Source organism: Notolabrus celidotus, chromosome 3 (assembly GCF_009762535.1).
Source record: "Notolabrus celidotus isolate fNotCel1 chromosome 3, fNotCel1.pri, whole genome shotgun sequence".
Lineage (NCBI taxonomy): Eukaryota > Metazoa > Chordata > Actinopteri > Labriformes > Labridae > Notolabrus > Notolabrus celidotus.
The window spans coordinates 39,621,364-39,648,237 of NC_048274.1; the positions used below are offsets into that span (position 1 = coordinate 39,621,364).

Consider the following 26,874-nt stretch of genomic DNA (forward strand, 5'->3'; position numbering starts at 1 on the left):
AACTGCTGGAGGAAAAGTTTAAACCCTGCCCAGCAACTATAACTTCGTTTGAGGGCTTTCATTGCTGGAAAAGACTAATACAACAATCTTATACCGACATTCAAATATGTACAATCATAATATATGTGGCAGTGGCATAAAAACACCGAAAGATTGTTCCCACATTCTTCAAGTGTTTCTTAAAATATGTTGTTGTTCTTTTTAGTCCTGTTTCACGGAAGAGGATTAGGGCCACTGGAAAAAAGTAATGAATTATATGAATGATTATAACCCTGAAATTTCTGATTTTAATCTCATAATTTGGACTTTAATATCAGAATTCTGACTTATATTGACTGAACATATTATACCCTATTTCTATTTTTTTTTCAGTGGCCCTAATCCTCTTGCATTCTGTTTTGAGTCTGAGAGTAGGGTTTTTTCCATCATGAAACATTGTCCAATGTGGTTGGATGGGAGGAGTTGGTTCAAGAATTTGGATCTGAATAATCAAAGTCAAACTGCTTTTTCCACAATTGTGGTATGTGGTTTGAAAGAGGATTCCACAGATTTCACAACAGTAAAATGGCCTAAGCCAATTTCTATCAGTCAATAGTGTAAGTGAAATTTTCATTACCTCTGTCTTTGATTGACAAAAGTGGCTCATATGTCCTATACATGCAATTGTGGCTGTTTGAAGCAAACCAGGACATGCATGTGAAGGTAATGATATTGGATCCAAACAGCAACGGGGACACAGAGGATGCCTCTCAAATGTTTAAAATGTACCTTAAAGTCAGTAGATTATTAAAAAGTGCTCTCTGGGTTTCTCTCAAATGTTTAAAATGTACCTTAAAGTCAGTAGATTATTAAAAAAAAGTGCTCTCTGGGTTCCTCTCAAATGTTTAAAATGTACCTTAAAGTCAGTAAATTATTAAAAAGTGCTCTCTGGGTTTCTCTCAAATGTTTAAAATGTACCTTAAAGTCAGTAAATTATTAAAAAGTACTCTCTGGGTTTCTCTCAAATGTTTAAAATGTACCTTAAAGTCAGTAGATTATTAAAAAGTGCTCTCTGGGTTTCTCTCAAATGTTTAAAATGTACCTTAAAGTCAGTAAATTATTAAAAAGTGCTCTCTGGGTTTCTCTCAAATGTTTAAAATGTACCTTAAAGTCAGTAAATTATTAAAAAGTGCTCTCTGGGTTTCTCTCAAATGTTTAAAATTTACCTTAAAGTCAGTAAATTATTAAAAAGTACTCTCTGGGTTTCTCTCAAATGTTTAAAATGTTAAAAAAAAGTGCTCTCTGGATGCCTTAAAGTCAGTAAATTATTAAAAAGTGTCCTCAGGGTTCCTCTTCGTTGGATTGGATGACCCCCCAGTGAATCAAATGTAAAAAAAAAAAAAAGCCCTGGTTGCCCATGTAGTTAATCATGTTATGTTAATTGTGAAATATAATCAATATTATAGAAATATGTCAATAGTTTTGTGTTTTCCCTTTTCAAGATGTAACTTCCACCACAATCAGGGACGAAATATTCACCAGAATGCAGGGATTAAGTGCTAGATACTCAAAATGTTCCATCAAACTGTAAAATTTTAAACTTTTTTTTTTTACATAACTTTTTTAGGTGGTCAAGCTAAAGGGTCAGGAAACGTCACACTTGAACATTCTAGGAAAAAACCCAAACATGTCTTAGAAAGTTCACTGAAATCCTTTTCTTCCATGCCTACAGCTTTAATGCTAACATGCACATGTGCTAAGTACTGTTAGAAAGTCTGACCCTGTCACAGCCCAGTGTGACAGGGCCTCACTAATGGGTTAAACTTGACTATATTTATTTATATAACTTAATAATATTCATATGCTGTGCGTTGAATACACAAAACAACAAACTTTGTATTGTTAATTTGAATTTTATTTCAGCAAGAAACAATGATAATCGCTATAATCTGCTTTTTTCTTTATCTGATTCACAAGTGGGTTTACATAGGTTTCATCAGGGGAGAGAAAGTGCTCCATACTGCCTTCAACAAATCAACATAACAGCTTAGAAAGAGAGATCAGCAGGAACTGTCAGGCGGCAGCAAACCGTTCTAAAACCTTCGACGGTGAACTCAGCATGGCACTTGTTACCTAGTGAGCACTCCTGAGGAACTGTTCCAACCATGTCAATAAAGATAGACCTGCAAGGACAGCACCACCAAGCAACACTGTTAACTGATTGACAGAGTCAGACATTGTAGTTGGTTTGATTTACACAGAATTAAACCAGGTCTTGAGCACACCAGAGCATAAAAACACATGCTGCACTGCTGAACGTCCATCCACTGATGACAAGTCCATAAATAAACCAACACATAAAATATAGAGCTAACAGAGACAGGTCTGGTGGTGTTCAAAAGAAGCATTACTTAAGTATGAAAGATGGGGTCGTCTGAAAAATAGGACGCCTATTTTCTTTATAACATTTATGAGATTTTGCCGTTTGTTTAGTCTCAGCTGGGATAGCAGAGGAATTGAGGATCATGCAAATGCTGCACAACTATTACCTTATGTTCCCATGGTGGAAGTGCAATGAGGTGAAAAGATGCTCTGTTCTTCATTAATAGACGGTTTTAGTGGGACTCAATGCGTTTGCATGTGCTGCCGTTAGCACATAACCGTCCTAAAGAGCAGCACGGACTAATTACTCAGGGGTGGAAATACCACAGCTATACTTTGTAGACTTTGTACACTTGATTAATGCATTGACTTCTCCTTATGGACAGATGCGAATAAGCGAGGGGGTGATGACTCGTGGATACACCTAAAAAAGATTATAAGTCTATAGACAATAAAATAATACAGGTTAAAGACAAATTGGTCAAATAGGAATTCATGAAGGAATGGTGCCTTAGACTCGCCTCAGTTGCAAAGTGCAGTATTGCTGGCACACACACTTCTCAAAATGTTACATCTCCAAGCTACTTCCAAAAACTGTTGTGCTAGTGAGAGATGGTGAAGAGGAAATGAGTGACTTCTTTTAGCTCTTCTTGACACTTATTTTTATTCCTGGCCTACAGCTGTATATTCATAATATCATGAAACACCTGAAACACTTTTAAAGGACAAGGCCCTCATAGGCGGGGCCCTCGGACTCGGGGGATTCTCTCTGCAGGCGAAGATGCTCCAGTGTGTTGTGGAAGTGTTTGTTGATCTGCTCTGTTTCTTCGCTGGCCTCCAGGTTGGGGAGATCTTCCCTGATCTTCTGGATCAGCTGGTTTAATACCTGGACTGTCACCTGGACAGACAAAGAACGGGGGACAGTGTCAGAGTGTTATTTGAGTCATTTGGATGGGCTGCATTCACATCACAAAAAGCTCAAATCTGCTTGTTCTGAAGGTTAATAACGATAATACCATTTACGCTTTATTCCAACCTCAGTCAGCTTTTCCCTGTAAAATTAGCATATTTAGGCTGAGGTTGGTATAAAGGTAAAGAAAAGTTATGCCTCTTGTTAAACGTGAGCAGTTTGACTCTGTTTAACTCTCCAGATGTGTCAAACATACAGGAGGAGCACACAGCTAACCCTGCCTCCTCCATCAACTGTGTCTGGATGAACTCTCCTGCTGCTCCAGCTAGCCGAGGCTGCCCAGAGTCTGATGACCTGATCAGGACCAGGATGTCTCTTTTGAGATGCCATGTGTTATGAATCTATGCTGTAGTCTGATTTAGCTGTGGAGCATCAAGTGGCAACCTCTAGTCTCAAAATATGAAGCCAGCTGTGCCTAAACTCAAACGTAGCCTAGTATAAATGTGATCTCTTATTCAGGTTGGAGTTTAGACTCTACTAACGTTTTGGGTGTTTCACCAGCTGAGATAGTTCTAACCTAGGCGTAAGTTACATCTTACATTTGACACCTCGCTCTGAGTTGATGTAAAGTCACACTGGTGCACTGTTTTCAAAGATGAGATCATTTGAAGGATGAGGAGAAGCAGAGAGTTTAACCAGCTGTGAGGTAGATAACAAGCTCTCCATGTTAGATTAAATGAATAATAGACATACGATGACTCTGATCTGAACTCACACTCCTGTTTCTTATGAGTGAGATCATTTCTGCACATCTGCACAACATCAGAGTGTCTTTATATTAATGCAGAGTATACTGTAGTTGATGATTTCACCACTCGATGTCACTGTCTTTATTTTAGACTATAGATCAATTATCAACATGATGTGTAATATTTTACCTTTATGTTGCTGTTAGCTTGTTTAAAGGCAATGAGGCTAACAGGAGTTAGCACTTAAACAAACACCCCATCAAGAATAAAAGCTGTTCACTGATTGGACGACCCGACTGAAACGTCATATCTGTGACAGTATTTTGATCAGTTTGGACGTTACGGTCTACGAGTTAAGATGAGACTCACGTCTCCATGGTGAAACCAAACAATGACACAACTTAACTTACAAACTAACTAGTCTCAGCGTCTGGTTTAGGATGGACTTTACACCCTAACTTAGGACTCAACTTTTGCAGAGCTGGTGCAACACACACCCATTTAAAAGGCCAATCTTTACAGCAAAAATAAACATGTTTACAGCCTGGTTTTAAAAATGGTTTAAGTCTGGGTAGCTAATTTCTCTCTGGGCACACACTGACCGGGAAAGAATCCTCATATCTTTATTATGACACAGAGTCTGTTTGTCAGGTCTCTTCCTGGTTAAGATGTAAACAACTTCACTGTTCCCTTCAATCATTTCTGATGCAACTTCTGCAATGATGCTGCATTTCTCCTAACTCACTCAAATTTGAGATTAGAAAACTTGAACTTCTGGGTTTCTCCAGTTTACTTTGTAATAACATTGTCCCCGTACACCAAGGTTTCCTGTAAAAGCTACATGAAAGTTATACCGGGGAGTCATTTGGTCTCTAAATGTGCTGCAGAGCTATGTAATAGAGACATAATTCATCAAGGCACATCATTTTATCGATCTAATAACAGGTTAGGAGAGATATAATCCAGTATGATCTCTCCTCCCCCATCCTCTCTCTCTCTCTCAATCTCAATCAATGATTTCTGTGTGTCTAGCTACACGTTGAGGGTTGGATGGGTATGCTTGGTGCCTCAACAAAAGGGTGCTGGAAAGACTGGGATGGTATGGATCGGTTAATTTAGTACCTGTGCCAACTTTTGATAGCTGAATGGCTACAAATTGGACTGTGTGGGGGAAACGCAGCTATAGTGGCATGATTTTAATAGTCAATAGATTTTTATGGCTGTCTAACATGAGTCTGGTTCTGCTCGAGGTTTCTGCCTGTTAAAGGAAGTTTGTCCTCGCCGCTGTAACTTGCTAAATACTGCAAGGTGCAATGCTCATGGTGGATTAAGATGAGATCAGACTGAGTTCTGTCAGTAAGAGGAGACTGGGTCGTATCCTGTCCTGATGTTGGGTCTTTGTTAATAATCTAAGTATGGTCTAGACCTGCTCTGTTTGTAAAAGCGTCTTGAGACAACGATTGTTGTGGTTTGGTGCTATACAAATAAAGATTGATTGATTGATGGTGTGTTTAACTTCATTTTTAAGTTTTGAAGTTTTCTTTCTTTGTTGCTTTCTAATATTTGAACACATGAGTCAAACCTTGCTTATATGTGCTCACATTCTCCCTCTAGAGATCACTACTTTTGGGGGAAGTTGCACAGATCTCTTTCAGACCCATTTCCCGACATGGTAGCAGAAACCAGGTATCGTATTTACATGAAATCAGATTGAAGCAGTCACCACAGCCCAACAGACATTTCAAATTAGAATATCTTGTCGTCCTACCGCATCATTTTCCCTCTCGTAGAAGCAGACATATCTGTTGAGGATTTCAATGAACAGCTGGACTTGCAGCGACGGGTCCATGCACTGATTTGCAATCTTCAGAGCTTTCTTTAGACACTCCATCACCCGCTTACCATCGCGGATCTGTGGATGCAAATGCGTAGTTATCAATGAGTAGTTGTGCCTGTGTGTTTCACAATGGATTTAAGTAGGCCCTACATACTTTCTATGAAACTGCAGATAAGCAGAGTTTCAGAAAGTTGATCATTTTAGAGTTTGAAACATATCCAAGTGTTTGAAGTTTATACTTAAAAACATTGAACTTAATTCATATTCATGCTACTCCTCTATTGCTAAAAGTCTTGTCTCTGAATGTACTTGTCCAGATGCAGCTTCAGACACTGGAGTGCGTCTGGAATTCAAAGAATGAATGATCTATATCTGGGCAATACGTTTAAGTCCTTTCAGGATGCTATGAAGACATGGTTACACAGGCTTGATATGCACTTCATTTTTTTTTCTGTACATGATTTAAATTCATTAATAATAATAAAAAAAAAAAAAGTTTGACCCACCTCTTCACCGTTTTTGTCGGTACTTCGGCCTGACCAAAAGAGGTGAGCACAGATACTGACGGCTCTGCACTGGTCGGGCTTTTTCAGCAGCTTGGAGGCAGCCAGTGCACACTGAGTCCTCAGCGGCTCGTGGTTTTCCTCACTGAAACATCGCATCCGCTCAAAGGTACCAATTATCAGTGTGATGGCTGCCAGCTGGGCTTTTGAGTCACTGATCTCATCCTCATACAGAGAGAAGGCCTGGTTAGAGACAGAGGACAGGAGAGGTTGGAGAAGGAGAGAAAGAAGGACGAAGGACAAAGAGGTAATAATACTGAAAGGTATTGTAACCAAGCGACTGATTCTTTGCTCTCCATTATTCCCTGAAGTAATCAGAGCCACTCCCTCAGAGTGCTTCACTTAAACTCATAGAAACCACTGCTATCAAGTGTTTCAACAAGGGCCTGCACTTAAAAGGGTGGTTCCAGTATTCATCTTTTGTTTTTGGTCAATGACAAATGAATACATTTATTGTACCCATTACTCATCCAGACCCTAAAACTCTCACACACTCAAGTAATTCAAATGACTGAGAGGTCATTAAAGATCAAACAGTTTACCTGTGACATGAACTCGTAAGCTACAGTCTCATGGTTCTCAAAGCCAATCTCCCCTGCAGCCAGCGCCCCCTGCAGGAAGAGCCGGAGCGGCAGCTCAGCGAGCTCAGCCTTGATAAGTGCACTGATGGTCTGGTGGGCAAAGGAGAAGATCTTCTGGCACTTCTTTTCCCACTTGTCGTCCTGATGTGAGAGAAATGTGGAATAATTTCATGTTAGACAGACAAAGCTACAAATGCAGAATGTTACATGCAGTAAACAAATGTGCACACCGATGAGGAGTTCTCCTTGTATCTGAAGGCCAGCTGGTAGGCTGCGAACACCAATGGAGGGAGTGTGTAGCGAATCCGTTGGTTTCCGCCCGCACCAAAATGTTTCCTGGCTGTGTTCAAAATCTGCAAACACATACCAAATTTAACTTGAGCACACATCAGACACAACATCAACAAACAGCGATCACAGACACAGCTAGGGAGGAGATAGATGTACAAATAGGAACAATGTAACGAGCTGCGTTTGAGACTAGATTTGCACTTTTTTAACAAAGGGCACTAAATCCTGAATTTATAAAAGGTCAGCAGTTATATAAAGACAAGTTAAAGCAGTGTAGTCAGGACATGAAGAAGAGAGGGGACCCACAAGGTATTGCTGGTCCGGATCGTCAGAGTGGAGCAGGTGGATGAAACGTCCAACAAGGCTCTGCTCCTCAGCGAAATCCTCAGGGTCAGGATCATCGGCTGGTTGGTCTGGCTGGTCTTGAATCAGTGTCGACACCAAAGTCAAGATGGCATCCACCTACAGGAAGAAGCAGGGGGAGAGCACAGATTAAATTCATGAATTTTTGGGGTAAAGAAACAGCAAAGTTTTATTTTTTACTATATTCCACCAGATGGTGCTATTTTTTAATAGGTTTATTGGTACACCACTTTTAAGAAACTCAAAGGGTCTCTGTGTGTTCACATGCATGTTGAGTTTAAGATGAAACTCATTTGCAAGCATGGATGGGTTTTTTTCAGCCTGAGTTATCAACATTTCATCATCATGTTGTTCTCCTTCTCTTTGTCCTAATCTCTCTTACATCCACCAAACCAAACACAAATACACACATAGGCCTCCACACTCAATATGACATCAACCCTCCTCGCTGCAGCACACTTTAATAGAAGAGTTACATTACAGGATATAGAGCAGGGAAGACGTCGGTGCATGTTTGTGTTTGTGTGTGTGTGTGTGTGTGTGTGTGTGTGTGTGTGTGTGTGTGTGTGTCATAGAAGCCTGTATTACACTTTTACAACTGTCCTTGAATGCACCTGCAGCACTAGGCTGAAGAGGCTCTGCAGCTTTCTGCCTTTGTCATCATTCTGTTTTTTTAAAGTCTAATGAAGGAGAACGGGGCTCTGAAGTGAGACCTGATCACAGTCAGACCCATGGTTGATTCACGTTTTATGAATGCCAAAAGAAGTTGGGGAAACGTACCTGCTCCTGTGCCACGATGGTGGTGTTGTAGTCCAGTGTGTTGCTCAGCACGTAGCAACTCATGCTTTTGCGTGACTCGTAGTCAAAGTACTCAAAGAGTGGTGGGAAGTGTTTGAGCTGCAGCACCGTCAGTATGTTGTTGTAGGTGTCTACTGGGATCTTCAGCAGTCGGGTGAGTTCCTTTGACACGGCGCTGCTTGTTGCTATGCTGCAGGATGTAACAGCACAGGAGGGTTAAAGTGTTACTCGTTTCAAGGTATTCTAGTCTGACTGCTCTAAAAGTTTACACAAAGTGATGTGAGGATGATAACGTGTGTTGATCCCCTCTCTCTTTAAGGCTCCCATGTCTGATCATGGCTTTTCTCTCCTGTGTGAACTTTGTGTGTGTCTGGACTGTGGGGACTTACTGTTCCAAGTTGAGCTTGTTGAAGATCTCCACGGTGCCCTCCAGGACTTTGTCCACATAGTCAACACGGTCAGGGTAGCACTTCATGGCCAAATTGATGAGCGAGACCTGTAGAGAGACCACGTCCTCCGATGGCATGTCCTGACGAGACTGAAGGAGGAAACACAGAGAGACATCATCCACACCGTTTGACATTAGAGCTTCAAGTCTGCACAGAGGAAGAGGTGTCCTCCTGCATTATCAGACAGTATGAAGCTACTTGAAAGAAACTAATGGTATAACTTTGAACAGATAGTTTGTGCACTGATTTTTCATCATTATCCAGAGACTTTATATTCTGTACTGTTTCTATCACATCTTTTATTCATGTTTACTTCACTCTTCTCTGTTTTGACTGAACACACGACGGCAACAAAACAAGGCTCTGAAGTAACAGCTGAACATGTGTTTTGTGCTCTTACATACACCTTTCATCATCACTGTTGGATGTACAAAGACACAGAGAGAGCAAACAGGTTACTACTTGTATAAACCGTACCTTCCCAGATAACAAAGGTGATTCAGAGAGATGTGACTGCACCCAATCCACAAACCCTTCAAGAACTGAAATGGCAACTATCCAAGGTCTGATGCAGACAGACATTCACAAAGAAATAGAACAGAAATGTGTAATGCCCCTGCCACCTTCCAGCAACTCATGTGGACAGTGTTGTCTGGTGTAGATGACCTGCTTATGTATTCATCTGACTGGGAGAGTGACTTGGCTACTTTGGGCATGGTTTTGACTGCTTTGAGATGGCCTCTTTGACCCTAAACCATAGCAAATGTGATTACTTACCTCTGTAAGGTAGTCCGTTAGGGACAGGTGCACCCCATTGCAGCCAAGATCAGTGCTATCTCCCAGTAACCAGTCCCTACCACTAAATGTCAATTGTGGCGTTTCATTGGGTTAGCCAGTTATAACAGAGCTTCCTGTTGTAACTTTGCTAGCATTGTTGCTCCACTGACTGACCCTGCGAGAGAGTTGGTGTGGGACTCGAGCTATGAGCACGCTTTTCGAGCTGTTAAAGCCATCTTGTGCAACTCCCCAGTTCTTGCTGCCCCAAACTTTGGTGTTCCGTTCAGGCTTGAGGTTGAAGCTAGTGCTGAGCGATATTGAAAAAGATGTTATCACAATAACATTTTATGTATCAGTTGATAGATTATTTTCACAACAAGTTGAAGAAACCAGACGGTTTGTTAGCTTGTATCTGGGATTTATTAGTCTAGTAAATAGCCAAAATATCTTAACTGATGAAGTCTAGTAGCTTTTCTTGTGGAGCATGTTTTCACTCTGCTCTGAGCTGCTCGCTTTAGCTGTGTTTACATTCTGCTCCAAACGTCTTTAGGCCCACCTACCTCTTAGCCTGCGACATGATTGGCTGTTCCATGCTGTCTTCTTCTTCTGTTTCATGTTGGGTGGGAACTAGCGTTTAAGACACACTAACGCCCCCTCCCCTTCCAATGGTTAGGGGGTGTAATAACAGGTTTAAATATATCGAAGTTTTTTTGTATGTTTGTTATATTTATAGTGAGAAAAATAATATCACGATAATTATCGTTCTCGTTTTATCGCCCAGCCCTAGTTGAGGCTAGTGGTACAGGGGCTGGAGCTGTCTTATTTCTAGATGATTTAGCAGGCATTGACCTCCCTGTGTGCTACTGTTCTAAGAAGTCCTCAGCAGCCCAGCAGGACTACAAAACTATTGAAAAGGAGCGTAGCCTTGCTGTGGGCTTTACAGCATTTTGAAGTTTAGGTTGGCTCCTCCTTACAGCCTATTGTGGTGTACACTGATCAAAACCCTCTGGTGTTTTTGTACCAGATGTATAACAGCAGAGGTTAATGCGTTGGGCCAACACAGCTCAGAGCCATAATTTAGAGATTCACCACAAGAAAGGCCAAGACAGTGTTGTTGCTGATGCCTTGTCATGTTTTTTTTGAATGATGTCACTCGAGTGTTAAATCAGAGCTGTTTCCTGTTTTATGTCAGAGCTTCCTGTGGGTATTCCTCGTGATTCCCTACACCCGAGGTCAATTACCCTGAGTCTATTTAGGCAGGTCCTCAGTATCACACTCTCTCCCCACCTGGCAGCAGCAGCACCTCAATGGTTTGATTTCAGGTCTTTAGTTATTTTCAGTTTGGTTTTCAATAAAATACAATTCAATGACTTCATTCTTTTGTGTTGTGTCCCTTATTATGTTCTGCATTTTAGCTACCTGAACACAACAACTTTGTCCAGTCCTGCAGATATGACGCACAGATCTACTGAAACACTCCGAACCTTTGTTTGAGTGCATGCTGTGGATATCTATGTGCACGCTCCCTCTCTCTTTCTCTCTCTGTCTCTCTCTCTCTCTCTCTCTCTCTCCCCTCAGTGCTGTGGAGCTCACTTAAATAGGATTTCATGATTTTCCTGGTTACAGCCGAGACACTTGAAAGAATAAAACCTCAGGGTGTGAGTGTGCTGCGAAAAAGTTTGACCTCCTGGAAGACATATCACCTTGCAGGAATGTATGATGTATATGGATGTATATGTATATACCGGATATAAAACAAGATCAAAACTATTGGGAGCTGTAAATATGTTCACCCAGGCAGAGACAGTGAGAGAGACTGACAGCTCATAGACTGGAGATAGCAGCTTCATGAAATAGATAATTCATCATTCCTCCAACAGTGAAGTGAGAGAGAACACAGCTGACAGAAGTGAAGCCTTTCACTTTCCTCCAATGATTAATTAATGATAGATAACTAAGGAATAGATACAGTGTTAAATAACAGCTGTTTACATCAACCTTTAAAGTCACTTCATGCAGAAAATGCTATTATTGTAACAAAAAACAAAAGATGCTTCCACCATAACATATAGCATAACATGACTGCAGAGTAAAGGACATACAGGGGAGAACAGTCAGTGTTTTACTCCTAACATTAAAATAACTGAAGGTAATCAGGTCAGTTTTTGAGACATTGCAGTCGGTGAATCTCTGACCGGGACGGCTGCTTAACTTGAGTCACAGTAAAATGAGTCTGCTGTACCTGATGTAAGACAAGCAGAGCTCCTGATGGCACTGTGTTACAGAGTGGGTAAAGCTGACGTTGCTTACCTGAATGACGGTGGCCACTTGCTGAGAGAAGATGTCAAACAGTTTGATTTCAGCTGGAATTCCTGGACCATCTTCTCGATGAGCAAACAGAGCCAGTCTAAAAAGAATATCAAGAGTTAACCCCTCGGCCACAGAGTCGCTCCACTGGCAGGTAAAAGCTGTGTGACCTCATTTCAAAGAGTTTCTTCAAATGCCCCACTATCTCTGCACCCTTAAGGTTATTTAAGTGTTGCCGTCAAATAGATTATCAACGAACTCTCTCTGGTGCCGTCAGCACAGTCACACCTCGTCATTTCATTTTACAGCAGCAGGAACTGCTGATGCGATCAGCAAACGCAGAGCACTTATCCACAGTTCTACATGCATTAGTGTCGACAATCTGAAGTTACAAAGTCAAACGGTACCTGTCAATGAGGGCAATGATGATGTTCTTGACATTGACATGCTGATGGAGCTCAGCACAGGAACGCAGGAAAGGGTTCAGGGTCTGGAGGTGGAACTCGTCCGGGAAAACCTGACAGAACAGACTCAGTTAGATCAGGAGAGCTCGTACGTGTTTTCTATTCCTTTACCAAACAAACAGGACGTCTGCCAAAATAACACATCACAGGTACAAAGTGATTATTGAAGTACGACTTCATAAGGTTTAAATACAGGACTATTTCATTTCTATTCCTAAACGTCTAATGTGATATGAAAACTGTTTTAAAATATCTGCTCATGTTTTAACTCTTTCACCCAGAATCAAAAACCTACGATGGAAGATTGAAGCCATGTCGAAGAAGAAAAAATATTAAGACTTTGAGAGTAAAGTGGGAAATGTACAAGATTAAACCATACATTTAAGAGATGTAAGTCATAATACTACGAGCAAACAGTTGAAGTTGAACAATGTATTAGAATGAAGTTGGATGAAGGACAATGAAGTAGTATTTTTTAATGGGACAAAAGTCATCATCACAGGCTGTGCTAAATCAATCTGTAGACCAGATTTAAAATGAAGAATGTAGATCATGTTGTGAAGTTAAAATCAACAGCTGAGGACAAACAGAGACTTTTGAGTTATTTGAAAAGCCTATACTAAAATATAATTTCACAAGATTCTCCCAAAAATAATTGAAAGCGTAACCGCTGACTGCAAGTTTGACTTTATTATAAATGTATGAATTTTCTTCATGTAAATATAGATTTAATCCACATCTATTTTATACTATATAGGTGCTTGTAATTAAAAATAAATCGTATTCAGTTCGAACCTGCCTGCTCTCTCTCTGTCTCTCCCTCTCTATCCCTGTCTCCCTCTCCCTCCAGGCTACAGTGGATCCAGTGCAGCACTGCAGTCTCGTCTACTCCTTCCTCCGCTGCAGCCATCAGCTTGTTCGCACATCTCACTGTAGGCTGTCAGTGGACCTTCCATCCAAACGCCCAATGAGTGTTTTCAGTAAAGTCGATGTTGTCTTTAACTTTTAACCAGATGAAGGAATGAGTCATCTGTGAGCTAAAGTTAGAAACAGCTCATCCTCCAGCTCCAACGCAGATGATCGACTCAAGAAATCTGCTTTTAACTTGGAGCTTCTAGTGACCTCTAAAGGATCCAGTCTCATCATGTCACCCAGTCTGTCTGCTGTTTAGCATTCAGCACTTCACCAGTGAACCATAGCATTACATTTTCACCTCTCCCGCCACGTGAGGAGAAACTCTCTCCGTCTCTCACATGAGGACTCCTTCTCTGTCTTCCACTCTCTCCCTGTTTTTGAACTTGTGGATTGTGCTCAAATGTCAGTACAATTAAATTTAAACTAGTGAGTAGGCTGCGGTCAGTCCTGGTCCGCTGATCTTAAAGACTCCCCTTGCTGCTTCATATTTACACCTGACTTGACATCATCTCAGATAAACAAAGAAAGAAAAAGTAAAGGCTAAAAGAAGAGAGAAAACGTGCTGCATGAGTAAAACATGATAAATTTAGCTTTATGAATACATCTACATGTCCTGTGAAGGCAGACTTAAGTCCAGCAGACATTACCTCTGACCGCCCACCCAACCCAAACACACACACCCTCTCGCTCTGTCCCGCCCCAGGTGTGTACCTGAATGATGCACTCCATCAAATACTCCTGAGCCAGTGAGTCTCTGCAGTTCACAACCTGCTCCAACACTCCAGGAAGAACGATCTGTGGAGACAAAAACACTGAGCTTACAGATCTCCAAAACGTGATGACATCATTCGTATGCAGTGTTTTAGGGATAAGAGGTGTGCAAACAAGCAGTTCATTTACATTTGATTTTTAACATGAACAAAATAGAGTTTGAAAACTTTAAAGGCAGATTAATGGGACTCCACTTTTCTCCATATGTCTGTGATCATTCAAGCTTCCACAGCAGCTTCAAAAATATAAAGGAACAGCTGATTACATTTCCTAGAGAGCATCCTAGAGAGCATCCTAGAGTGGACACTCGCTCTTCTTTCTCTGTCACTGGTGTACCTGCTCTGCAGAGAGAGACAGAGACAGTTCCATGTTTCCTTTAAACACAGTCAAAGAGTATGTTTGCTCCGGTTTAATAAAAGGCTGCAGCACTTTTAAAAAATGGAATGGCACTGACGTCATTAAATAGCATGTTGGTGTCTAATAGCTGTCGACAGATATTGGTTTTATAAGGACAGAGGATACAGATACTGATTCATCAAGGCCAAATTCCACCAGATCCGTGTCTGGTCTGACTCTGATCTGTCACTGCACCAGATCTGATAGGTTTCTATTCTAGTCAGTGTGTTAACTTCCACTGGATCCACTTCTTTGCGTTCTGGCTGCGTCTCTGATCCGGCAGGTCGGAGCCCTCCGGATCAGATACACAAGACTTCTATTTTTGCCAAATGCCGGAGCACAACGCATCAATCTCAACAGAGCAGATGGAGCGGGATAGGAAGTCAGGTTTCACCAAAACAAAATGAAAACATCCGGTTAATTTTCAGAATAAAACACTCTGTGTTATCACCAGATCGTATTTCACTTAACTACAACAACAAACCAAAGTCATGATGAGCGGAGCCAGGCCTGGAGTCAACAGGTCACATGACTCCAGCTGTCCGGCGGTCCTGCTCTGTGCTGCGTCTAAAAACGCAACCAATGGGTGTGGACGGATGAGAGCACGGAGCAGGACCGCAGCGGATCGGAGACGGACTGGACACAGAATTGGTGGAAGTCCCAGGTCAGACCCATAACCAACATGCTTTTACAGTAAAAATAAAAAAAAACTGCCATAATTTTAAATCTGGACCTGTCGTTCATAAAACCAGGCTCCTTTACTTCTAATTACTAGAGATAAATATGTATAACAGCAATAAAGGCAAGTTTTTATCTCTGAGAACTGTTCACCTTTTACACTTCATGTATGAACTAGTAGTAAAAGTGCTCACACATTTCACTGAAGTAAAAGCAGCTGCAGTTGTTGGCAGGACATCAGGGGAGATGGAGTGGTATGAAAACAGACTAGAAGGAAACACACACATGCAGCCGAGCCAAAGTAGCACACTTTTTAATTCATTCATCAATTTTATCAAGAACCAGTAAGATTAAATGCTGATTCAAATAATCTGCCAGATGACTAATCTTGACACCTGTAACTCAGTCAATGACTAGTTTGTAAAATTTTAGTCAACACTAACAACACACCTCCTCCACTCACTGCTCTGTCATGGGTGAAAATATTCTAATCACCAAAGGTTCAGGTGTGTGAGAGGACAAGGAGTGAGGACACTCAGGGTGAACAGATAAAAACATCTGACTGGAAACATTTATATAAACTGAGTCTAAATAAGCATCATGCAAGGAGTAATCATTTAGTAATATATTGAATGAAAATGAGTTTGTCTACCTTGGATGAAGAAGAATTACTTATTTATTTAACTATTCTAGATTCTTTGGATCTGTGTTCAGTGTAGAAAATAAAACACTAAACAGCAGAGAGACCCAAAACTCCACCATCAACATTTTCATTTCCTCTTCTTAATAACATCGGGCCCTCCTGGTTAATAAAACTGCGTCATGTGACCGTGCTGACTTAAAGAAGCCACACAGCATCAAACACTCTGACTGTGATGAAGGGTTGTCTAGAGCCAGAGTTTAACACACCCCAGCAGTGTGGGAAGAACATCTGGAGATAACTAGAAGACAACACAAGAGGCACTCAACAAATGAGTCTACTTTCATTCAAACCTGCATGTTTGTAAAACAGTTGATGTTGTAGACCTATACAAATATAATCAATCATCATTAATGAAAGTGTTTGTGGTGTGTATCTGCAATGACCCCTGCCTGTCTTTCCTTGTTATTCTGCTGTGATCAGAACGTTAGTGAGAGTAAACCTTTAGAGCAGTGGTGTGGAGCCCACAGTCCACAGTCAGTGACTGAGGTGTCAGCACTTTCAAGACTAACTTTGTGGAATGATCAGAATATCATCTTTGATTCGTCTGGTTCACAACTTTGTTTCAAACACGTCTCAATCAGTTTTTTTGGCCCCCGATCCCGGTCTGATTCTTTAATATTGAATATCTTCTGATACAGAGACCGACACTTGTGTTAGCCTAGATAATAGTTGCACAAGCGATAAGAGAGTTGAGCTTCACACTGTTTTTTTTCCTCCAACAAAAATGAGTAATCAAAGAACTAAAATATGTCTTATGTTTATTCCATTTGACTGGTGTGTATGCATTACAGCACAGGATGTGCAGCATCACGTTACAACTGCGACGTGCCAATGCTCGTGTACACAGGGCACGTGTCTCAGCTCCACCTTTGGAGCGTGCCCCACGCCGCTCCGCCAGAGATACACATCGAGTCCTGTATAAAATATGGACGTAGTATCCGTGACGTCACCCATCTGTTCCTGAAGAGCTGTTTTGAAGCCAATCATCAGCGGCAGCCATATTGCTGCTGTGGAGTGATTGTGACGTAAAGAGGCGGGCTTTGAGCCTCCTATCCAACAGCTACAGTGTTCCCGCCAATCCATCAAGTCAGCTGTGCCTCTCATTGGAAGACTCGTAATCAGTGTTAATTTTGGCGGCTATTCTAGATTTAGTCTTAGTTTTAGTCTTTAGATGAATATGCCTGTTAGTTTTAGTCACATTTTAGTCTTTTCAGCCCTTTTTAGTCTTAGTCTAGTTTTAGTCGACGAAAACTGAAAACATTTTAGTCTTTGATTTTTGCCAAAACATCTTCACTCTTTAAATAATTCATGTAGTTGATCAGATATTGTTTCAGGGTTGTACCAAGTGTTAAAATCGTCAACATTTCACTCCTTTAACACTTTTGCTTGTGTAATATCTCAAGTTAAATAATTCAGCCTGGCCCTGCTAAAAAGTCAAAAGAAAACATTCTTGATGTGACCACTGTGACTGTATCTTGATTCTCTTGACACAGAAAAATGCCATGAAAGGACTGTTTTGCACATTTACGACGGTCCTTGAATGCACCTGCAGTGACAGGCGCACATGAGAAACAGTCAGTTCACGGCACTCTGAAATGCATCTGTGTCTTTCAACGAGGAGTTGATCCAAACTTACTAAATGTGTCTGATGTTTCAGCAAACTGGATTAAATCAAGCTGTAGACGGGGAGCTTTTAAGGTAATCGTGGCAACAACGTCAAATATTAAACAGACGTCCCCCCGGTTGTGTCTTTGTCACTAACACACACTAGGGGGGAAAAAATCCTCAATGAAGATGAGACAGATGCATGGAGGTGAGGAGAGCTGGTTCATAAAGCACACCTGCTGCAGGTAGAGACTAAGTTGTGTCCCTGAAATAATAACTCAGCCTGTCACAGGAAGTCATCACTTTTATCTTTAAAGACGCACAGCGGGGGAAACATGGATTCTTAATGTCCGACGATCCGCCACTAAAGTTTTCGTCTCGTTATCGTCTCGTCAACGAAATCAAAACATATTTTCTTCAGAGTTTTTATTATCAGGGAAGCACTTTAGCTCGTCATAGTCTCGTTTTCGTCATGAAAAAATGAGTCGTTGACGAACATTTATCGTCATAATTTCGTTGACGAAATTAACACTGCTTGTAATCTCAATATCTTTGAAATTGCTGTGTTAGAAAAAAAATCCCCCCCCCGTACAGTGTGTGCCAGACTACACTCATCTTTTGTACCAGGCTGTAAACATGCATCCTGTGTAGCAGGGCGCAAGCCTTCGGACGGAGCAAACTCACGGCACAGCTGTAACGCAACGCGGGGCATCCTGTGGAAATTGCGGGTTAGACTTCAGCTGCAAATTGTGTTCAGTGACATCAGACGTAAATGATAGACCAGATGATCGCTTCAAATGCCGATCATAGATCAATTAAAAAACTGTGGAGCTCAACAACTGCTGCTTTTGCTTACTCGTTCATGTCGGAGCCTCAGTTTGAAAATCTGATTGTAGATCTGTTTTTCCAACAGGCTACATTCAAAGGAGTTAAAGCTGCTACACGGCTGAGCTGCTGTTTTCACTTTGCCTCTTGGATGGACGTTATTCTAATAAGGTGAGCCAAGTTGGACAATAGTTACCTCTTAAAGCACACCAAAAGATTTAGACAAAATATCCAGACTTCTTCTAACTTTGATTATGTTAAACCTAACTTATACAGCTGCCAGCTGGTGTTGTTGCAACAATATGGGCCTGTCACAGATATTATGAAGGTGTCTGAAAATGACTCTTTTTAGAGAACACAGAGAACAATGCTTTGTCTTATTGAGGAATTAACCTGCAGAGTGCTTTCTTACTCTAGAGTTTACAGTCCTCTCAGCACTACCTGCAGCTTGACGATTGAAAGGGCACCACATACATTCCTTATAGTCAACATATATCTGTGAATCATTCCCTGCTAATAGATGTGTAAGTTTCAAAAGTCCAATAACCATTGTGCCCTAGAATAAATCCCAATAAGTGGCTAAAAGTAATAAATCAATTCTGCAGACAGACATTGTCTCTGAGTGGCTTAGTGCAAACCTAATCTACTCAGAGACAACAGAGACAGCAGAGACAGCAGAGACAGCAGAGACACACACACACACACACACACACACACACACACACACACACACACACACACACACACACACACACACACACACACACACACACACACACACACACACACACACACACACATACCTGTTTGTACTTCTCCACGTTGACGCCCTCCAGCTGGCTGAGGCGAACCAAGTTGGTGCCCACCAGAATCCTCAGCTCTTGTCGCTCCTTCTCTCTCTTCTCTCGGTCTCGGCTGTGACCCTGATGCTGCATTCTGACCCACAACTTGTTCATTTCTGCAAAGTTCAGGAGGACGAAGTCGATGGAATCATTGATGTCACCGGTCATCTCCTCTGTTCCCCTTTTGAGTGAAGAAGACAGAGAAGAAAACTTCTTTTACCTTAGCTTATCTTGAAGCCTGGAAGCAACTATCAACACCTAGAGACAAGGGCCTGGCTCTAATACAAGTCTGGTCCTTATTTAAGGCATGATGATTATCTCTGCAACTGAGGTAAATAAAGCTACCAGAGAGGAATTCATGGTATGCAGTAATCGCCATCTGAATTCTGGTGACATATTTAACTCTAGTCTGTGCAGACATCACGTTAGCATGCTATGGAAAAGTCCAGGAGATGAGAAACAGAGAAAGAGTGGGTTTGCTCACTCTGGCTGCTCTCCATCATCTGGCAGTATGTTGCGGGTGCACTGCAGCAAGTAGTTTCTGAGGAAGAGGCCCCTGAGCGGATGCTGGACACCACGACACATCTCGACAAGGTCCTTCAGGATGTCCTTACGGGACTGGGGGAACGAGCGAACGTAAACCACGCCCACCGTGATCAGCAGATAGCTAGGGAGAAGAGGAAATGGAATAACAACATGTGTGAAAAGTCCATTTAAAAGAGGCAGTTTTCTAAACTTTATAGAGTAAAGTGATCATTTTTCTCTCTACTGTTGAGTCTATACCAGCTCATAATCAAACAGGAGCCTGTAATGTCAATCTAACATTGAGTCATCATGTGATTAGAAAGGAAATATTTCAATAGGATTATCTGACAGTTTAAAAGTAGAGTGTATATTCAAGCTAACTCTGTCCGTCCCCCCTAATATAAATACAGAAGAGAAACACATGACTGAACCTAAGCTTCAATAATGCTCATACTTTGATCAATCTTCAGGTCTACATAAAACTTGCACAGGCCTGCCGTGTGTGTGAGAGTGTACTGATAAATGTAGTCAAACACAGTTGTATGATAAATCCCTCCTCCAACCCCAGCTCGGTTGAGGCAGATGGCTGTCTAACATTAGTCTGGTTCTGCTCGAGGTTTCTGCCTGTTAAAGGAAGTTTGTCCTCGCTGCTGTAACTAGCTAAATACTATGAGGTGCAATGCTCATGGTGGATTAAGATGAGACCAGATCAAGTCCTGTCAGTAAGAGGGGACTGGATCGTATCCTGTCTTGGTGTTGGGTCTCTGTTCATAATTTAACATATAGTGGTCTAGACCTGCTCTGTTTGTAAAAGCGTCTTGTGATAACGTTTGTTGTGATTTGGTGCTATACAAATAAAGCTTGATTGATTTACTCACAGTCTGGGAATGATGTTGCCTGCATACTGGACCAGCTCATAGAGATCTGCCACCTTGCGTCCCTTAGCGAACTCATCCGTCAGGTAAACCTCTAGGTAGTGGAGTTCATCAGAGATGGCCATGTCTGACAGACTGTTAGGGACTACAAACTGACCTGTAATCATCCACTAACACAAATCCCATGCTTTGCTGCATGTAAACCAACCACAGCTTCTTCAGTAACCTTTGTATTTACTTGAGTGAGGTCCTGGAGCAGGCAGACTTGTTTGAGGACTCATTCAGAGCTCATATGGGCAATGTGTGAGAAAACAGGAGCACTTGCCTTACAGAAACTTGCTAATGTCACAATTTTGTGACATTAGCAAGTTTCTGTAAGGCTCTGTGGATTATTTTGGTGTACTCAGCTGTGATTGAGATTACGAGCAGGTTTACATTGTATGCAAAAGAAAGTGGGGGACAGTGGGGTGGCTGTGGCTCAGTAGTAGAGAGGGCCACTTCTCCACCTGAAGGTTGGGGGTCCGATCCCTGCTCCAGCTGTCACATGCACATGTTCTTGGGCAAGACACTGAACCCTAAATTGCTGCACGTGACATAGTCAGTGGAGCATGAATGCATATGAATGGGATTAGTGAATACTAATGGTCCCCTTCTATAGCATCCACTGCCCACAGTGAGTGAATGTGACATACAATGTGGAAGAATGTCAAAGTTGTTGAGCAAGAACATTTGTACTCGTGTGATATTGTGGTATGTTGTTTCCAAGTTTATCTGGTCTATCTTCGGACATACCTCTCTATTATACTAACGGCACTTTAATGCGTTTACTTGCACTTTTGTATAACTTATAAATCCTCTTGTGATGTATTGTTGTTTTCATTGTCATGGTATCATGTACAGTTTCCATCTGTTATTTATTTATATAGTTATGTTATGAACTCTGTTTTCACCTGCCGGGGACTACGGATGAAAATTAGCCTTATTGCTAACTCTGGCACATTTAAATGGATGCTACTCTGAAATGTTCATTAAAGCTGGGGTTGGCAGTCTCGGAAAACCAGCATGAATTTGAATGCAGCTTTTCCTCATGACTCCGTCTAACCCCTCCCCTCCTCCCTCAGAGCTCCTCCAAAACGACGCCCCCCCGCTCACATGCACGAGCGCCGCTGATTCTCGACCATATGATCGTGACTGATTCAAAACCGGTCCTCACCAAAACATTCTCATAGTGAAATTTAAAAACACAAACAAACATGGCTGCTGTTAGCACTCACAACTGTCATGGTAGCATTATCCAGTTGTACTGGTGACACGATATCAGGAGAAAAGTTATAACACATATATAATACTGTAACAGATCTACTGTTTGTTAAACTTGTTCAGTGTAGATGTTCTTAATTCCTACAGTGTTGACGGTCAGTGAAGGCATCAGGAGAGGTGTAGAGTGTGGGAGTGGGAGAGAGGAGAGACAAGAGGAGAAGTTCTTCATACATTCAAACATTGATTGTTGTTTTGTTGGTTGGTGTGATCACGGCCAACAGTGACCGGTTATTAAAGATCAACGTGTTCACGAATCGGCTCGTCATCCCTACAGCGTCCAGACGGACGCTACAATAAATATATATTTTCTGTAGGACTTACTGAACGTCATTAATTATTCTGCTTGTTGGTGAGAGCTTTTTAGACTCTGATCCGGACTACAGTCCTGAGTAAAGCACCTCATCAGGTCAGAGGGGACAGGCCCGAGGACGAGCGAGAGGGGCAGTAAATAGAGTCAGGGGAAGTAGAGGCAGGAGACGGGGACTCGGAGGAGTGCACGCCGGGGAAATGTACATGCAGGAGGCGGGCAGAACGGCAGGACAGGATTTGATTGGTTTAAAATTTGGGGAGCCAAAAAACGGTGATTGGTTGGTGTTTTCCCAGGTTTACTCCGGCTGTAGATAGCAGCTCTTTTTCACTCTTTTTTAAGAACACATTATGTATTGATTGCCATCAGGACATAAAGATCATTTTAACCAGTATAACAAAAAGTGGATCTAAATCTGATTACCAACGCCAGCTTTAATATGCACTGTCCCTTTCAATAAATACATAAATAAATAAATAAACATAAATGTTATACCGGAGAAGGATCTGACTGTTGTAGATGTAGAACCAGGTTTGAAACACTTTGGTTTGTGAAAAGAAAATAGGTTAATACTGTTTAGAAATCTGTCATGCAGGTTACCTCGGCCAGCCAACCTAATCTTACGCGGGAAATTAGGTGATCAAACCGACAAGCTCACATTGTGTTCCAACAAAGATCTCAGAGCAGGACGCAGCAGTTTCTGATACGTTTGTGTCTGTTGTGGAGTTTTACAATGTGTTTGACCAAACCATCTGTAACACCAGTGTTCTGCAAGGTGTTACTGCTCATGTCAGTGCAGTGTGGTTGGTTTAAAAAAAGAGCACTGCAATGAATGTTTCTGGTTTAAAAAAAAGGCATCTAACTGTCAAACAAGACTGAGAAAGGTGTTTATAGCACAGCAAAGTCAGCTCTACTGCACTATTGTTGCGTCACTCCTGTCGTCAGTAAATCCAACATATTCAGTCAAACAGTGCAAAGGATACAGAGCTCATAGTAGCTCTTCGGAGACAGCATGGAGGTCCTCAGCTCACCCAGCATATTAGAGGCATGCTTCAGTGCATCCATCAGCTTGTTCTTGTCCTACAGGTTATGAAACAGAGTCAAACTTTTAGCACACAAGATAATCAAAAGCATCATATTTCAAAATATCAAGCAGTAATGGAAAAAAATGTTATATTGGTTCCTGCCACAATGTCATCAGCAGAGGTGACTGAGCCCTCTTGGAGCAAGTAAACCTGATATACCATGCAAATGGTGCAGCACTGCTGCAGAACAGAGGACATATGTCTTCCAATGCAAAGCGAGAACAGTAGTGAGACTTTGCAGAAACAAATCCAGTCAGAGTGTTATTCTAACAGCAAACACAGACGACATTAAAACTGCAGCTGAAAGTTATCTGCAGCTGTGTGGATCTATTATTTGGGTCAATGCAGATTCTCTAGACAGAAGTGACATCACAGCACCCTGTCAGCACATCTGAAACATATAGCATAACAGGGTCAGCTTCATTTTGGGCCTAACATGCAATTACTCTTAGTAATGAATAAATACCTACACCCAAAACTGTTCACATACTCTCACCCAGCTCTGCTCTGAACACAACTCTCTAAAAGTGCTTTGTTCCATTTCAACACATATTTGAAGAACTATTTGATGCCTGAATGTTGGCGGGGACTCAGGGGTCTGGAACAGGACTTTTACTTGTATGATAAAGTAAACCTAAAATAATAATGAATGAATGACTTGAATAAAGCTTGATCCCTACCAGGCATCGCTTCATCTGGAAGGACTGGACCTTGACAGCCTGCACAGCTTCATCGAGAAGCTTCTCCTGCTCGTCATGTGGAGACTGCTGAGTGGTTGGCTGTAACACAAGAAGAGAAAACAACTCATGAAGATTTTTTGTATGTTCCACCAATGATTGTTCACATAACTCTGAAGAGTTCATCCAGAAAGACATCAAACTGAAATGATTTTCCTTTTTTTGGGAGGTTAAAATCTGCAAATATACCGGAGCAGCTGACTTTACCCAAACTAAATGATGAGAATTAAATACCTGCTTGATTTTCTGGAGAATCAAGTTATGCTTTAAAATACTTTTTGATACACTTCAGCTGAAATTAAAACATTACAGACTTACAGAACATTCTTTGTGAGGGTGTTAATATTTTAAGAGCAGCCATGTTCTCAAATTTCCTGATATTAACCAGAGCTTATTGGTGCCATGATGACTCTTCCCCATGTAGACCTCCACATCTCTGTTTTTTTAAAACAACCCTGGATTCATATGATGCCTTCATGCGGTGTCAAAACTGCCATGTCAAGGTCTTCAAGACAGCAAATGTTAGCATATGACTCATGTTGTTAAAACTACATCTTCCAGATACATAAAGGCCAAGGGAAGTTACTTTTATCTGTTGGTGGTGAAACTTGTGACATATCTGTTTCAGTGAGCTCTCTGAGTGTTTTTAAAAGTAAAATTAAGACTTACCTTTTTAATCTAGCTTTTAATTTGGAGTAATTTTTATCCCTGGACTGCATTATTATTTTTATAATTTTAATTATCATTTTAATCATTGTTATTTTAGTCATTAATTTGACATTTATTTATCTTATTTAATTATTTATTCATCTATTTATTTCTTGTATTCATCTGATCTTGTTAACACTACCTCATTTGAACTTTTCTTTCCACTATTACTTATTTTATTAATTTTAAGTGTTTTATTTATAATCATGCCTTTTATAATTTTACCATTGCTGTTGTTTTCTGTCTCTCTGTTATTCTATGAAGCACTTTAGGCTGCATGTTTATATGTATGAAAGGTGCTTTATAAATAAAGTTGAGTTGAGTTTCATCCCACATGACATTAACAGTATGAAATTTGGCTGTAACTTTGAGTTATTCTCCAAGTGAAGTGCAGAAAAGTTATTTATTAGCTTTAGCTCTCACAAAAGTCAGGTGTAGCGATACTTTAGTGGTCTTAGGCAGCGGTGGACAAAGTACACAGCTTCATTACTTCAGTCAAAGTATAGATCCTCCTGGTCAAACTTTACTCCAATACAAGTGAAAGTTGTTCAGTCAGATTGTGACTTGAGTTAAAGTCCTGGAGTACTTGCTTTTAAAAACACTGAAGTATTCAAAGTACTTTTTAAAATAAGATTCGGTTTATTTAGAAACCATTACTTGAAATCTTTAAAACTTAATAAAAACAGACTCTAAGTTACTCCAAGAACAGACACATTAGTTTGAAATGTTGATCTGGAATGAAACAAACGTTACGGAGCTCAACACGCTCTCTCAGGTTGGACAGTGATAGTTTGTATGTTTGGGCAGAAACAGGGAGAACATTTCAAACCATACGTATCATTCTTCAATTCAAAAACCTCTAACACGGGCTGAAGATATGAACATGGGTGCTCAGGTGGAGAATTATAGCCATCATTACCACCTCTACATGAACTGCTTGATCTGAGTGATTCTCTGTGTTTCCTCCACATTCAACCGTGGAGACACAGGATATACAGGTACGACTAAACCACTGAGACAAACAGAACTACACAAACACAGTTTACTGTCTCAGGATCAGATTTCAGAAAAGAGAAGGAAATTCATGAACTGACTTCAAAGATAAAGTAGTGAGTAACTAGAGCACTGGTAGAAATGTAGAGGAGTCAAAAGTACTGTCTTCTGAATGTAGTGAAGTAAAAGTAATAAGTACCCCCAAAACATAATAATACTCTAGCAAAGTACAGATACTCAAAAACTGTGTTACTGTCCACCACTGATCTTAGGTAAGGTGTTGGTGAAGGTGTTGGTGCAACATCACGTCTGTTCAAAACCCCCGAGTCAACCAAATCTGCTGTGTTATTTAAACACAAGACATCTTCCTGAGCGTCCATGTTATTTCCATATTACAGCTTTGCAGCTCATGAGCAGCCTGAAGTCAGAAGAACTTCCACTCTGGGGAAGTGCGCAACCATCCGAGCTGCACGTGAACGCATCATAAGTGCTCCAACTTCTCCGTTCAGTCCCAGTTAGCATAAGACAGCCGTCAAATCACATTCAGCTGCTCGCTTTAATGTGTTAAAGCATCACAGTACTGCCAATAACTCAAACTTTACCTTATTGTGAGGCAAGGCAGAAATATTAAGCTTTAGTGCAAATGACACAGCAAAGCGGAAGAGCATGCTAACAACAGCTAGCGTCAGTTAACCCAGCCACCTCTCTTTCCTAATCACAAATATTCTGACATATTACAGCCAACAAATACCGCAGAGTATGATGTTTTATGAAGGAGGTGAAGTAAATACATGTTGAAGCTAGAGACATATCTACCCGTTGGTTCCCTTGTTGACCGAGCTAGCCTCTGTCAAACGTTAGGCCACATACAGGTCTGCTTCTGGGCCAGTTTAACGAAACCTTACACACTGAACAGAAGTAGCTTCATGCTCATAAGTAAACACCATCGAGTACGGGGAGAAAACATGCAAATACATACATTCCTATCCTGTATGGAAAAAGGCTTACCATGATTATTAGATGTGTATCAGATCAGTCGGAGAGGCTGGCCTGTCATGTGACTCACATTAATGCTGCCTTCACGGTCTGAACTCTGCTGCTGCTACCTCATCAGAGGAGAGGCGTGGCCAGTGCACCAA

At 41.2% G+C, this 26,874-nt stretch overlaps 1 protein-coding gene across 1 annotated transcript; it reads right to left on the reverse strand.

Moving 5' to 3' along the window:
* Positions 1–1,876: 1,876 nt before the first annotated feature.
* Positions 1,877–26,874, reverse strand: vps35 (VPS35 retromer complex component). Its single transcript, XM_034679831.1, has 17 exons — positions 26,744–26,874; positions 23,978–24,076; positions 23,196–23,292; positions 20,589–20,712; positions 19,670–19,852; positions 19,147–19,366; positions 14,077–14,160; positions 12,394–12,503; positions 11,990–12,086; positions 8,843–8,991; positions 8,436–8,643; positions 7,599–7,754; positions 7,232–7,354; positions 6,963–7,142; positions 6,364–6,603; positions 5,789–5,932; positions 1,877–3,259 (listed from the first exon to the last, which is right to left on the reverse strand). The coding sequence occupies exons 1-17, from the start codon at positions 26,744–26,746 to the stop codon at positions 3,080–3,082; spliced, it is 2,397 nt and encodes a 798-aa protein (XP_034535722.1). The 5' UTR covers positions 26,747–26,874; the 3' UTR covers positions 1,877–3,079.

Coding starts and splice junctions, on each gene's coding strand:
- vps35 (XM_034679831.1), bottom strand. Junction 7,355..7,598: donor ATCCGGACCAGCAATACCTT/GTGGGTCCCCTC, acceptor ATGTGTTTGCAG/ATTTTGAACACAGCCAGGAA. Junction 5,933..6,363: donor CCGACAAAAACGGTGAAGAG/GTGGGTCAAACT, acceptor TTGCATCCACAG/ATCCGCGATGGTAAGCGGGT.